This window comes from Poecilia latipinna, unplaced genomic scaffold, assembly GCF_001443285.1.
Source record: "Poecilia latipinna isolate Pla-1442-1.1 unplaced genomic scaffold, P_latipinna-1.0 Scaffold787, whole genome shotgun sequence".
In the NCBI taxonomy this organism is placed as follows: domain Eukaryota; kingdom Metazoa; phylum Chordata; class Actinopteri; order Cyprinodontiformes; family Poeciliidae; genus Poecilia; species Poecilia latipinna.
The window spans coordinates 114,959-130,169 of NW_015113403.1; the positions used below are offsets into that span (position 1 = coordinate 114,959).

A 15,211-nucleotide genomic window follows, 5' to 3' on the forward strand; every position below is an offset into this window, starting at 1 on the left:
AAAAAAAAATTTTTATTTTTTTTTAAATTTTTTTTTTAGGTTTTTTTTAATTTTCTCAAACTTTTTTTTTTTTTTTTTTTTCTTTTTTTTTTTTTTTACAGAGTAGCTTGGTAGCAAATCAGACTTTAACGCTGAACTGGTTCATGACAAATCAGACAGGTGACAATCTTTAAGTTTCAATCTTGATAAAACCATTAAAATAATATCCGCCTCACAATCACCTGACAGATTACAGCAGCGCACTGAACCAACATGCTCTGTTAAATTCCGGTAAAGTTTGTGATTAAAATAAAATGGTAAATACTGCTGGATGTTAACCATTATTAAGCATTACATTTACAAGCTACACTATAATATGTTTTAATAATTTCATTGACAAATATTTCACTTTTTTGTGTGATTTAGTAATAAGTTGGGCGTTAGTATTAGCAACATTTTAACTACACCTCTTTTTTTTGTCAATAACAAATATGAATCTGTAGTTTTATTATTATCGTCATTTATAACACAGCCCTGCCGGACGGGTCACTGTGAGCGGTTTTCTAGAGCAACATAAGGAGCAAAAAAAATTATATTTTTAACGTGCCACCTAGAATGCTTCGTTAAAAAGATAGATTGTCTTTCATCGCTAATATTTTTTTGCAGTTTCCACAAATTCTGATTTCTAGCGCAACTCTTCATCCAGACACGCCGTTTTTTGATTAAAAGTGGCACGCCATTAAACAAAATATATAAATAATAATAATAATAATAATAATCAGATGTATCGGTGTGTGGTGTTTTTCCTAAAATAAATTAAAAAAAAAAAACAGGAACAACCTGACAAATGCGCACTTTACGCAATGCGCAAGATTTATGCGATAAAGTCATTCCTTTCTTTCATCTTTTTTTCCCCCCTTTTTCCACAAAGAAAAAATGTTAAGGCAGCACCGCGAGGCGTTAACGGGCATCTTAATTGCATCATTATCGGATAAATTTATTATGAGGGCGGATGTGGATTAGAAATTAGACGGGGACATTAATCATACTTCTGTGGCGGCCATCCGTAGGGGTTTTGCCTTTCTTCTCAGAACAGCTTGTCAGCTGCAGTTTGTGTGAGGCGGGCTCATGGTGGACGTTTGAAAAACAAGAAAAAGAGAGAGAGAAGGCCTCTGTGGGAGAACGTGACCCCCCCCCCCACAACCCCCTCAACACACACACATACACACACACCACCTCTCTCTGAACACTGTACACTCTAAGTGAATCTGACTGCAATTATTTTCTTCTTTTCTCCTTGCAGACAATCTTTTGCACTCTCCTCTGAGAAGACAGAAGTATCTGTTTGATGTCTCAACCCTGTCCGAGAAAGAGGAGCTGGTCGGAGCCGAATTAAGGATATTTAGGAAAGCTTTGGGGGCCCCTCAGGCGGCGGGGCCCTTCCACCTCCAGCTCTACCCGTGCCGCTCCGACAAGCCGCTGGACTCCAGGTCTCTGGACGCCGCTGACTCCGCAGAGACCGGCGGCTGGGAGGTTCTGGACGTGTGGGACGCGTTTCGGACGCAGCGCCAGCACAGAAGCCAGCTCTGCTTCCAGCTCCGGGCCGTGCACGGCAAGTCCGACGCCGAGGTGGACCTGAGGCGGCTGGGCCTCGACAGGAGCGGCCGCGGACAGCAGGAGAAGGCCATCCTGGTGGCCTACACCCGCTCCAGGAAGAGGGAGAACCTGTTCAACGAGATGAAGGAGAAGATCAAGTCGCGGCGCTCGGCGGAGGAGAAGCCGGCGAGAGCCGAGGGCCTGGGCGAGGGCCCCCCGCGGCGGCGGCGGAGGACGGCGCCGAACAACCGGCACGGGAAGCGGCACGGGAAGAAGTCCAAGTACAGGTGCAGCAAAAAGGCCCTGCACGTGAACTTCAAGGAGCTGGGCTGGGACGACTGGATCATCGCCCCGCTGGGCTACGAGGCCTACCACTGCGAGGGCGTGTGCGACTTCCCGCTGCGCTCGCACCTGGAGCCCACCAACCACGCCATCATCCAGACCCTCATGAACTCCATGGACCCCAACAGCACCCCGCCCAGCTGCTGCGTGCCCACCAAGCTCAGCCCCATCAGCATCCTGTTCACGGACTCAGGCAACAACGTGGTGTACAAACAGTACGAGGAGATGGTGGTGGAGCAGTGCGGCTGCAGGTAGCGGCGTGTTGGTGTCATAAATAAAACAACGGAGGAAAAACGAAAAGACAGATTTTGTTCAAGCCGAAGTGCTGACGGCTCCGTGGACGTGAACAGATCAGCTCCTCACAGGGTCTGGAGCGTTTTAATCCAAATGAAGGGATGCGCTCACAGGAAGCGCATCCCGTCCACCTCCACCTCCACCCTACTTCAGTTTTATTTATTCAAACTGATTAACACTAAAAGCGTCCAGCACATTTATTCTCATCCACGCAGAGACCTTTAAAAAAAACCGTATCAAGCGGAATGTCCAGGAGGTTTTGGCGCAAAGCAGCGAATAGACACAGTGCGCGCTCTGCATGGCTGCGGGCCAGAAAGGAGCCTGTTTATCTGGGAGCGCCGCGCTTGATCGGGACGTTTTGGGGTCGTCCCTTCACCCCCAACACACACACATACACACACACTCCCTAACTGGAGACATTACAGGCTCGGGACAGAGCATGCTTTCACCAAATAAATGAATAAATGGAAATAAAAGAGAGAGACAAAAGAAATCGGTAAATACATGAACACATGAGGTGAATGTCTAATGTACCAAACCCAGAAACGTGGATCTGTATGTGAGGAGATAAAGATGGCGGTGGTGATGCCTTCAAGAGATTTCTCTCTTTTGTTTTTTTTTTGTTTTTTTTTCCTTAAAAGGACCCAGATTAGATCTGTGCCTCTCCTGGAACCTGATGCATGGAAATCAATTTTTTTTATTTTATTTTATTTTTTTTTGGAAAAGCACACATAACTGGGGCGGATTTTTTGTTTTTATTCGCTTAAAAGTCTGCATCTTTACGCAATGCACTTCCACGACTTCCTGCGCCATGCACGGACAAGTGGTTCAGCGAGAGAGAGGGAGGGAGAGAGAGGAGATAAGAGAAAAGAAAAAAAAATAGACTCGCCAATCGAGACTATATTTAAATGCACATTAGCTTTGAATGCACTGCTGTTCATTATTTTTTCCCGTCTTTATCTCTGAGCTGTAAATATTTTGTACAGTCGAAAGAAAAAAAAAAACTTTACAAAGTGCTGCGAATGAAGTGACGCTCGAAAGGCGTTTCTTTGCAAATGTAAAAAAAAACTGCACTCAAATCGGTAAAAACAAAATGTCTATTCTATAATTATTTTATTATTTGTGATGTACAGAGTTCCATGATAATCATATATTTCTTACGTCGTAAAAAAAGAGTAATTTAAGGTGTCTTCGATATTTTTTGCAGAGGGTGGAAAGTACTATTATTAATATCTATCTACCTCATTATTGCATATAGGATCTGAGTTTGAGGTGCATTCAGTTAAAGTGTAAAGAGCTTTTACAATGATATATATATGAGATCATTTATATAACATATTACTGGATACTACTCCACACCATTACTGTACAAATAAAATTCCAAACAAAGTCTGGAATTTCTGGTGAGTTCTGCCTGTTTGTGTTTATTTCACTCGGTTTATGTTCGGAAATTTGGACATTTAATGAGTGTCTTAAAAACCGTGTTCACATTTTGTCACGATGCGACCACACACTTCATTGGGTTTTATTTGGGGGGGTTTATGAGACAGACCGACACAAACCAAAGTCGCAAATGAAATTAGTGCGTGTTTTCTCGCATATTTCACAAATGATAAAACTGAAAAGTTTGGCATCGAGCCCCACATGAGTCAGTACCCACGTAGAATGACTTTTGCAGCCGAAAGTCCTTTGGGATATGTTTCGCCCGGCTTCATAACATCTAAGGCCCATTGTTTTCTGAAAGCTCCTCCGGCTCTAGTTTGGATGCAGATTCTTCATTGGATTTCAGTTTGCATCGATGTTGGGGGGGATTATAAACACTGGCAGGGTTTTATGTTAATCGTTAGAGAAAGGGCGGGAGGTGGGGGCCACAGCACAGTCTAACAATATAATTTACCTGTAAATTGTGCATTGAACAAGTTTTCTATCGCTTTCATGCGTGTGAGGTCAACAGCTAAATCTCACTTTTTCCTCAAGATGTTTTTGCGCTTGGATGAGGTGGATTTCATCGAAATAGATGCATTTTGCAAAACTGCAGTGGAAACACTTGTTTCGCATCCGGGTGTAACTACTAGAGGTGGGCGATACTGGGAGTTTTGGCATCGATCCAATACCAAGTAAATGCAGGGCCAGTATCGCCGATAACAATATGGCGATACGTGACAAGAAAATACTTGAGAGGGCTGACAAACCACAATACAACAAAATAAACACTCCACAACAAATAAATAGTTTTAAACTTATTCTGTTTTTCCAAGTTGAACAATACAAGAAAGTAATGCAAAGAATAAGGAATGTATTCCCTTCAGCGCACTTCTGGTTTTAAACAAAATAAAATCAATAAGTGAAAATTAAATTAAGAAAGAATACGTTCTCCCCTGTTTGGCTGGTGCCGCTGAACCACATCACCATAGAGGGCTGAGCAGCGCTGCTCTGTGCGGTGTGACGGCATCGTGTTGCTCATACAGGCACAGAGGAGACTTTGATGAATCAGTCTGTGCAGGCTTGAGAGAGAAAAAGCTTGAGTATCGATCTTTTTACATGAGTATCATTCAATATCAATACCAGCACTGGTATCAACATTATTGATATTAGGATTGATCCCCCCACCACTAGTTACTACTGTTGAAAACCAGGAAGAAGACAAAAGGAAGTAGTAGGAGGATGATGTTGGGTTGTTTTTTGTTTTGTTTTGTTTCGTTTCGGACAATGTGCACTTGACTCCACCATACCTCTCACAGCATTTCACAGCTCATATAAAAAAAGTTGTGTGTCGTTCAAATGTGTTGAATCCATAACTCCTCTGTAAAATGGCAGACTACAATTTCCCCAAAACGCTGCATAAGTAGCCGCTCCCAAGTATAAGGGCGCTTGTCTCCTCTGTTGGCTGATAGATGATGAAAGAATTATGATTATATGTCATGTAACTGTTTACTGCCGTTGCTGTCAGGGTGCCATTCATGCAAGAGTCACGTGAATATTTTGATGTAAATCCACTGTAGTTCTGGTTGATATTTAGGGTCTTCCTCCTTCTGAAAGCTAAAGCTCTTGCTCTGGTCTCAGGTTTTTAAGAAGCAGCGAACAGGTTTTCTTCCAGGAATCCTCTGTATTTAGCTCCCTCTATCTTCCCATCAAACTAGTCCATCTTCCCTATAGACGCTGGAGAAAAACTATCCCCACAGAACCATAAGGCCATGACCATGTTTCACCTTAGGGATGGTGTATTCACATGACGTGGAGTACTATTCTCACCCATTTTAAATGTTATCAGCTCATAAATGACAAATAAACAAACAAAAAAGCCCTCCAGTTTCAGATGCTGGTTAAGCTGCATATTATCAGTGATAAGAATGGTAGATAAGTACCTACACTAGGAGGTACTGGAGACTCAGTCTGAAACTAATGTATGGGACTGATAACTGCTTATCGTGGCCATTTAATGTGCTGATAACATTGGAAGCGGGTGCTATTCTTGCTATGTTTGCATGCAGGACAAACATGTTTAAACTCTTCATCTTCTTCCACATGTTCTCCTTCATGCACATATTTGCTGTGTCGGCTTAGACGGTGCAAAAATGAACTGCTTTTAAACTTCTCCACAACTTTCTGTTTGCCACAATCCTTCCTGATGCCACACTGATCCAGATTTGGATTTGGAAGAGGTTAAATTCTAATTCTAATGGAACACGTTAAAGTTGTGATCTTGTAATGTGGCAAAACATGTGGAAAAGTTCAAAGGGTATGAATACTTTTGCAAGGCACCGAGACAAACTAGCAGATTGATTCCTAAAAGAGAACGATCAGCTTGGAGAGTCCATTCTCACTGCAACACTAAGTTATTTCATTTTTATGTAGTTTCTAGTGCAAATCTCTTAGCACACTTGTGATGAGGCAGAACTAAAGGTGACCCTTTATTTGACAGGGTGTGCATAAGACTGACAGGACACTGTCATAAATATGTCTTAACACGTGTCGTGAACATGAAAAAGTCTTTATGGATGTTTATGACTGTTGTCATTTGGTAAATAATGACACTTTTAATACGAAGTTGCATTAAAAGTCAATTTAAAGTACCATCTTTACATTAAAGTGTCATTATTAACCAAATAACGACTCAGCTGTTGCACAGTTCCACCAGGTGTTTGCTAATTGTTGCTGACTAGTCTGCAGGAGCTGAGTAGTGTTGTGGTGGAGGGTTGAGCTGTGAGACAGAAGCTACTCCTCGGAGGCGGCGCTAGGTTCAACTGCAAGTTTTGCACAGTCGAATGGTTGCCATGGAGATTAAAGGATTTCTACAAGAAGCATGAAAGAATCAAAGCAACACTCAATGTTATTATTTTTTATGGGGAAATAACATTTTTTCATTCATAACATGGAAATAATATTTTGCTATAAGGAAAACAGTCTGCCAGTGAATCAAGTACATTATATCTATATTCAAGAATAACTGACTTAAATCAAGCTCCTATTTCTTGCGGAAGAGTGACTTTTTCAAGTTAGTTTTGTCTTATTTATCATTATTTGCGCTATACCAGTGTTTTCGCAGCGCTCCTGAAAAGATCCACATTGGGTCTGCAATGGGATCAGACTCATCCTGTTGTTACCCCTTAGCAAACGCGTTCTCATCATGGCCCAACAAATGCAATTACGTAGCGCCTGGATGTTTCAGGGACCACGGCCGCGGAAACCGCATCAACATATGGTGTCCATCGAACCCGGGGAGGAAATCCACAGGACTGACTGTCACTGATACGGCACCGAGTGCAGGAACCCTGACTCTTTCCCAATGAATCCAACCCGGCTGGGTCAAGTTTACTTAACACTTTAATGCTTCCCAATCTGGAGATGAAAACAACACAAAACTGGGGGGTTGTGAGGGGAAGGGGTGTTTGGGGTTGGGAACAGGGGGAGGGGGAAAATCTCCCCATAAAAGCAGCGACCTTGGCCTGGAAGCAATTAGGAAATTGCTTTGATATGTTATATGCTGTCCAGACTCTTGTACAGTATCATGTCACTGCTCACGTGTTTGTTAGAGGAGGGGAGGCGGAGGATGCTCAGTGCACTCTTTAGTAATCCGTTCATATAGCAACCCTCACCTTCCAACAGATTCCTGTCAGAGTCAGAGGAACGGAGGAATCCTCAGCCGACTCTTCATTATTCACCAATGTGGCGATGTCACCTTAGCAGGTTTCCAAGCAAGCGGCAAACAAGTGGAGTAAACCTTTGCTTTAAGATTTATTTTTATTTGACAAGCTCGCCGCTCTGCTGGGCACTGGCCTGGAGGTGAGGCTGCGTGTTAAGGGAATAATTAAATGGTGATGAAAGGGAAAGGAATGCTTTGTTTACAGGCTTCAATCCCTCACTCTTAAGCTGAACGTTCCTATAAAGTTCTTCATCGTGGCTCCCTTATTGTCCCTCCGTACACACTGAGACAGAGTCAGGGAGAGAGAGAGGAGGCAAAAAAAAGTGTTGTGTTTATTTGAAACGCGGCCCTAATATATATTAGTCCAGAGTTAACCAAAACTGGCAACGAGAGGGGTCCTTTTCATCAGGAGCAGGGAGAAATGTGGGGAATGTATAACACAAATAGTCTTGACACCCCACATCTGTGTGTGGAGGCTGCTCTTCACAGGAACTGTAGAAGCTGAACCAGAGCGGGGATCTGCGGAGCGGTGGAAAAGTATTTGCCCCTTTCCAGATTTCTTTGTTTTTGCTTCTGACGCCCCAAAATGTTTTAGATTATCAAACTAAATTATACACCAGACAAAAGACGGATTGAGACTATGTAGAATTCAGTTTTGAAGTCGTTATTTTTATGTGGGGAAGGGGGAAGAGGTCCAAAGTAGCCCGGTCATAAAAGTAACACATTATTGTGAGTTACCACATTGTTAAAGGAGCAGCATTATGTAAAATGTACTTTTTTGAGCTTTACATCATGGTATAATGTTATTCCTTTATAGAAAACATACTTGCAGGGTTGCCTTGATTCTTTCACGCACGTTTGAGAAATCCTTTTGTCTCCAATGGCAACCATTCAGCTGTGGAAAACGCCTGACAGGACCAAGCGCCGCTTTCGAGGACGAAACTTTCGAGCTTCCGTCTCAGAGAGCAGCTCTCTGCCATGACTCCCCCACTCATCTCCTTCAGACGAGCCAACAGCAATTAGCAAACACCTGGTGGAACTGGACATCAACTGAGCTCATTACATGAGCTACTTCTCAGTGAAACGCTGGTTAAAAAAAAAAAAAAAAACTTTGTCAAAAGGTTAATAGAGGAGCAATGCTGTGACTACTTCCTGAAGATAGAGTTTCGGAACAGCAGGAGTTTTTAAAGAGATAAAGGCCCAATTTCAAGAAATTAAATTACAGAGTCAATTTTTTAAGTCATATTTGATATGTATATATTATATATAACATTTTTATAACAGTTAAAGGTAACATATTTACTTTTTAGTGCTCTAAATTGTCACCACATGCCTGGAAGGTACATAATACTGTTTGGTTATTTTTGACCAGCCACACCCAAACAAAGAAACTACTTAAACAGAATCTGTCTGATAAAGTGATGCAAGATGTAGCAACACATGGTGTTGCTACATAAAGGAATTTTAGCACAAGATGAGAAACATCCAGACTGGTAAGAATAATTTTAAAAAAAACAACAAAAAACAAAGTCGTCTCTAAGGCTTTGGGGCTCCAGTGAACCACGCTGGGGACCCATCATCCACAAATAGAGAAAGTGGAACATTGGTCAAATTTCCCAGGAGTGACTTGCCCACCAAAAACACTTTTAAAAAACAAGCCATGACTCATCCAGTGGCTCGTAAAGGAACCTACTAGAACATCTGAAGCACTCTCAGTTAAGGTCAATATTCATGATTCAACAATTAGAAAGAAGACTGGGCAACTTGGCGGGGAAGTTCCAATGGCAAAGCCTCAGCTGGCCAAGAAGAACTCAAAGGTGCATTTTACGTTTGCTCAAAAGATAAAAAAAAAAAAGCCCCTCTTGATGAATCTCGATATTTTTTGGGGAAAATACTTTATTTACTGGTGAGACAAAGTGAGAACATTTAGGAGGACGTGAGTAAATCTGGTGTAAAACTAACAGCATTTCTGTGCAACGTCATGCAGGCAGTCAAACACGGTGGAAGTAGTGTGATGGTTTGGGACTCCATTTCTGCTTCAGCATCCTCAAGGAAAATGTCTTTGTGACGTCAAGGTGATGATCTTCCAAAATTGCACGAGGATCATGATCCAAAGCAGTCCAGGAAGAGCAATTCTGAATGCTTAAATAAAGAACAAAATGGAGATTTTGAACTGGGCTAGTCAAAGTTTGAGTTTAAATCTGAGGGCAGAGATGTGGAGTGAGTGTATGCTGGGAGTGAGTGTTTGGAAACATTTGAATTTGGCAGAATTAAAAAATAAAAATGTTGCAGTTATCGCGAAGGCATTTGTTGTTGGATCCATTTATCAAAGTTAGAAGGTTTTTATCCTACAGTCTGTTTCATAACTGCACTTTGTCTTTACTCCAGATTTGGTATTAACGTGTGCTGGATGATCTGGAACATGTAAGAGGGACAAAAAAAAAACAAAAAAAAAAACACCCAAAAACAACACACTAAAAAAGTTTGTAACAGAGCACACTCTGTCTTTTTCACAACGCTGTAGGTGCTGATCAGTAGCAGAATTGTTCTCACCAGTTAGGAAAACCATAAGCATGGAGTTCTGTGCAATAAAAATCTGTCAGATGGGCATGAAAGCCCCACTCTGAGGGGGCTTTGAAGTAACTTTACTGACTTATTGTTTCTGTTTCATTTCCTTACCACTTAGAGCTTCTCTGTTTTCTTCCATTTACCACCGTTGTGGTTTGCCGATCCAATGGTTTCCTTTATAATAAAGCCTGACAGTTCTCTTTTGGCCAAAACTGGATAAAAAAAACAAAACAAAAAAAAAGCCCTCCAACAACATACTTGGTGCAATCATTTGCACAGGATGTTCTTCGCTCAGAGAGAGGCGTTTCCCCTGCCTCACTAGTTTGTGTGTGTGTGTGTGTGTGTGTGTGTGTGTGTGTGTGTGTGTGTGTGTGTGTGTGCGTGTGTGTGTATGTGCGCATTTGTTTGTAATACCTTGTGGGGACGATTTTCCTGACATATACTACGTTGTGGGGACCGAAGCCTGGTCCCCACAAGGGGAAACCCTGTTTTTGGGTCAGGGGTCAGAGTTAGGACTAAGGTGTGAATTGAGTTTTGGTTAGGGTTAGGTATGTGATGGATAGGGTTAGGAAAAGGGTAAAGGAAAGGTTTAGGCTGTAGAAATGAGTGGAAGTCAATGGAAAGTCCCCACAAAGATAGCCACGCAAACATGCGTGTGTGTGTGTGTAGGTGTGTGTGCATGTGCGTGTGTGTGTCTGGGTGAACAGAAGGACGGTGGTGTACACAGATGGGCAGCTGAACGGTGCCGGAGCGCAGCAGATGCCTGAGGTGACCCCTACTGCTGCCTTTCATTCAACCACTGGCTTCGACACAAAAGGCAGGGTTGGCCACCAAAAAAACACTTTAGATACACTTTGAATGTGATTTATTTGTGTGTGCTTCCTTGTAATCATTCAAGAAATCAAAAAAAATGTTTTTGTCTTTTCCTTGGAGTGTTCAAGAATCACCTGCTGACCGAGGAACCAAAACCAAAACTAGGATGCTAGATAAACCTTACGTGGCGTAGCAGTAAACCTAGATGTTCTCCTCTGTCAGGGCATCTGCCCATCTTCTCTTTTTTTTCTTCTCTCCTCTGTGGTCCAATAGACAACCACACCTCCCTTCTGTCGGGGCAACCGGCAACAGGAAGAGCGCTCCTCCACTTCCCCCACAGATAACCTGCTAATTGCATTAAACTCGTTCCCCACCGGGGCTTTTGAAACGTGAGGACGAAGGCAGCTTGCAGCGATTGTGGTCAAAGCCATACTTTACTTTACGTCTTTTGCGGCGGAGAAGCAATTTATGTTCCATTGGGGAGGGGGAGGGGAGGGAGAGGAATCCTACAGATGTGTCATTAAGCATATTTAGATGCTCAGAAAAAGGGCAGCAGCTGAGGTTGATAGATCTGCTTTAAAATACCTGTGCAGAGAAGCCCGTTTTTGTTCTGTTTATTTTCCAAAGGAATGTCTGCAGTTGCCCTTTCACCCCGCCTCATTCGTTTGCTACCCCTGGTCTGTGTTAAGAGATGGTGACCCGGGTCCTCAACATCTCAGATCAACAAGCGGACTGTTGAATTCTCCAGCAAGTCAAAAGGAACATTGACTTCTTGTATGCTCAAAGTCTATTGTTTTCTTTCTCTCGCTCTCTCTCTCTGTCTCTCTCTCTCTCTTTTTCTGTGAGGCGGTGAGAGTGTCGGCGTTGGTGCAAGGGTCCAAATGGGCTCAAGTTAAAAGTAAATTTGCTCAGTTAACTCTGACAATGGTTAGGTTTGAGAGCTAGTTGAGGACATGACCTCACTGCCAATTTAGATCAGCGCGGGGACGGTTGCTGAGCAGCCGAGGCTACACAATGGCAGTCAGTGGTCTGGACGACTGGACCTAAAATACGGAGAGGGAAAAAAAAAAAAGAAGCTTTCACATCCAATACCGGATGGAGGAGAGCAAATTAAACGGAAAAAGAAGGCCAGACATACACAGCGAGGGGTTTAAAATAAGAGAAAAAGATAGTGTCAGTAACCCGAATCAGTACTTTCTACTACCACATTTTGAAATTACCACACATTCTTAATTAGAAGTAGGTCTGGACTTTGACTAGGTCATTGCAATACATAGACCTGCTTTTGCCTACACCATTCCATTCTTTGGATCGTTCTCTGGTTTATAGTTGTCCTAATAAAAAGTGAACCTTGTCACCAGTCTTATGCCCACATGTCATAAGAATTGTCATGTCCAACTCTGATGCGTATCCACGTCCCGCATCTGTAGTGCGTGATGGTGCCACTACCATGTCTCACCACAGTGTCAAAGGGGCAGTATTGTGCAAAATCAACTTTTTAAAAATTTACTTCACGTTGTAATGTTATTCCCTCAGCAAAAACATACCTGGAGAGCTGCTTTGATTCTTTCATGCATGTTTGAGAATAATCTCCCGTAGCAACCATTCAGATGTGCAAAACGCCTGGGTGGACATCCAGTAGCACCGCCTTCAAAGGACGAAGCTCTTCCACCAATTGGCAATTTCCAAGGCTTTAGCCTCACAGAGTGCGACTCTCACACTCAGCTCCTTCAGACTAGCCAGCAGCAGTCAGCAAACACGTGGTGGAACGGCTCATCAGCGGAGCTCATTATACGAGCTGCTTCTCAGTGCAAAGCTGGTAAAAGCCTGAGGGGATGTTAGTAATGATTTCTCAATACAAAGGTACTTCAAGTTTTTCAGATTTTTGTATGAAAGAAAAAAAAGGAAAATGGTTTATTCTTTTTCTTGCGCTTAAAAATTTACGCACTAATTTGTGTCGACCTATCTCATAAAATCAAAATAAAACACATCAAAGTTTTACTTTGTAGCAAGAAAGAATGTAGATAAGTTCAAAGGCCATGAATATTTTAGTAACGCACTGTAAATCTCGGGTCTGTTGGATGTTTTTTCTTTTTTTATCAACTCTCAGCATTGACTTTTTCACTCTTTCATTCAGGATTTACAATTACTTAAAGGAAACCTGTTTTGTTTTAAAAGAGTTTTAACCTGTGATTTGCTAAGTGGCACAAACAAACATAGCTTGGGGGCATTCAGGCAGGAAAAACAAGGACTCAAAATTGAACGGGAGCTGATGGCGGGTTTAAGGAAGTCGGGTGGCAGGGTCCAAGAGGACTTGATGGACAACTCCCCGACTCGACAGAGGCAGAGCTTTCACTTAAAAATGGTGCCTGGCCTATCTCAAAAGGTCAAAAGCCCAGAGAACGAACACACTACATTAATCATGAGAGGCTGAGGCTTACCTGTCTAGCGTTTCAACCGTGCCGTACAGTTAACCTCAATTACGCTTGATTACGAGGTGTAGAAGACGCGGGTCCTCGAGACGACAACATCGGGCGTCAATAATGCAACGTCGGATCCGATGTGCCCGTCTGTCAGTCGTTCAGAGCTGAACTGACAGAAAAGCTTTCCGGGGAAGAATGTATAAAAAGGATGAACAAACAAGTATAAGAAAAAGCAAATTTCAGGTCTACATTAAGCTTGAGGCCAAGAATCTCGACATGTGGATGAACTGACATACTGTATGCATTTGAGGCACAATCGCTGAACCTTTCTGTGGTGAACCAAAAGAGAGCTGAAGGCTTCATGCTGTCCCACCCCCCCCCCCCAAACCCTCTCCCTGGTAATTGCCCCATTATGTGTTGGTGGTGGATGGAGCCGTTGCAGATGTTTTATGATGGGGCCATTTTCGTTTTGTCTTCCCAATGAGCGACAGATTTATGGCACAAGACAGTCTTCCATTCAGTGTTTAAAAAAAAAAAAAAACCTCTCCACTCTAACACACACATACATTCCCCCTTACAGACACACACTGCCACAGACATACACTCAAACTCTGCATCATCTCTTAAACAACTGTCATATCTGTAAGTTTTTGTGTGTGTGTTTTTTTTGCGTAACTTCACCACAGTGCTGCCCCGGCATGTTGGCAGGAGTTTTGGAGACGCAGAAATGTTGGATGAACCCACAAAACAAGGCACACTTCCAGAGCCGTCGTCAGTCGTCTCTTAAGAGTCGGCATGTGTGTGGGTGTGTGTGTGTGTGTGACAAGGAGGCAGCCGTGAGAAGACCCCCTCGAAGAGTCCCGGGTCTGTGGGGAAGCAGAAGACCTCAAGCGAAACAGAGTCTGACACTTTCTCACCGAATGTTATCCTACTAGAAGAAACCATCACAGAAGTGCAAAGTAAACACCAGTTAGCTTTTCAGAATTAATCTCCTCTAGCTCGGGGTGAAGTGTTTGAAGTGTTGAAGACTATCTGACTGTGTGGTTTCTTTCCATTGGGTGTTTTTGGTGTGGTTCCACAGAGTTTCCCTTTGGAAATCAAACCTTCAGCTCAGTAGCTTTTATGCCAAGAAAAATATTGGTCGTAAATTGGTTCCTGTACAGGCGGTGTAATTACAGGCCTGCGGACTGAAAGTTTACCCCGCAACTGATGGCTGCGATTATTAAGGTTAACAATGGGAACACTTTAGCAAAGACAGCGAAAAGGTTCAGAGTCATCAGCTTCTCGTTTCTCTGGCCCAGGAAGACGGCTTGAAACAGAAGACGGTTCTCGTCTCTGTCAGGGACGGTTTATTCGTCATGCACCAACTGTGGGAAGTTGTCAGGTACAAGTCTTTTAACAAACAAGGTCAGCAGAGGAACACTCGCTATTAATCATTTACCAAATCCGCACAAAGGGAGAGCGAGAGACAAGATAGCCCCAAGGCCCCCAAGGTTTTGGTACTGAGACACAGCGGCTCGTCGTGTTACACACTGTCCACTGTGATATTTCTAACACCTCGCTCCTATCGACCCCACCTGCCCGCTCGTGATTGATCTCCTCGCTGTGAGAGTCACCTCGAACCAGACGTCCTCGTTGTCCACGTGATGGATTTATCACCGTTTGACTCAAGAGAAAATCCCTGTTGTGGCTCCAAACAGCAAGCTTCAAACTGCAGCTGCTTGAGCAGCTTCAGGAAATCTGACCTGGCTTTAAAACATGCAGCAAGGATGCTGGGGCTGAACGAATGATCTATGTCCAACCAAGTCCGAGGTTAGTTCCTGTCAATTCTCTCAAATGCGGCTCCTTATTCACTACAACATAAATTCTCCCGCTCTGGCATGAGGAATGGACTGAGGTTTGTTTGACCAGATGTAACTTTATCAGGGTCTCTCTCTCTCTCTCTCTCTCCTTGCTTGTTCTCGAGTCTTTCACATCTCTGAGCTCAGGCACAAAAAAAGGGAGCTCTCACACAATATTTCTGTTTGCTGTAGTCTGACCTCTTTGTGAACTG

The 15,211-nt window shown here is 43.1% G+C and overlaps 1 protein-coding gene across 1 annotated transcript in view; it reads left to right on the forward strand.

Annotated features, from left to right (window-relative positions):
• Positions 1-2,841, forward strand: part of gdf6a (growth differentiation factor 6a) — an 11,343-nt gene extending 8,502 nt beyond the window's left edge. Inside the window, exon 2 of the mRNA XM_015046668.1 lies at positions 1,283-2,841. Within this exon, the coding sequence (XP_014902154.1) occupies positions 1,283-2,172 (890 nt within the window). The 3' untranslated portion in view covers positions 2,173-2,841. The remainder of the gene's footprint in view (positions 1-1,282) is intronic.
• The last annotated feature ends 12,370 nt before the right edge of the window (positions 2,842-15,211 follow it).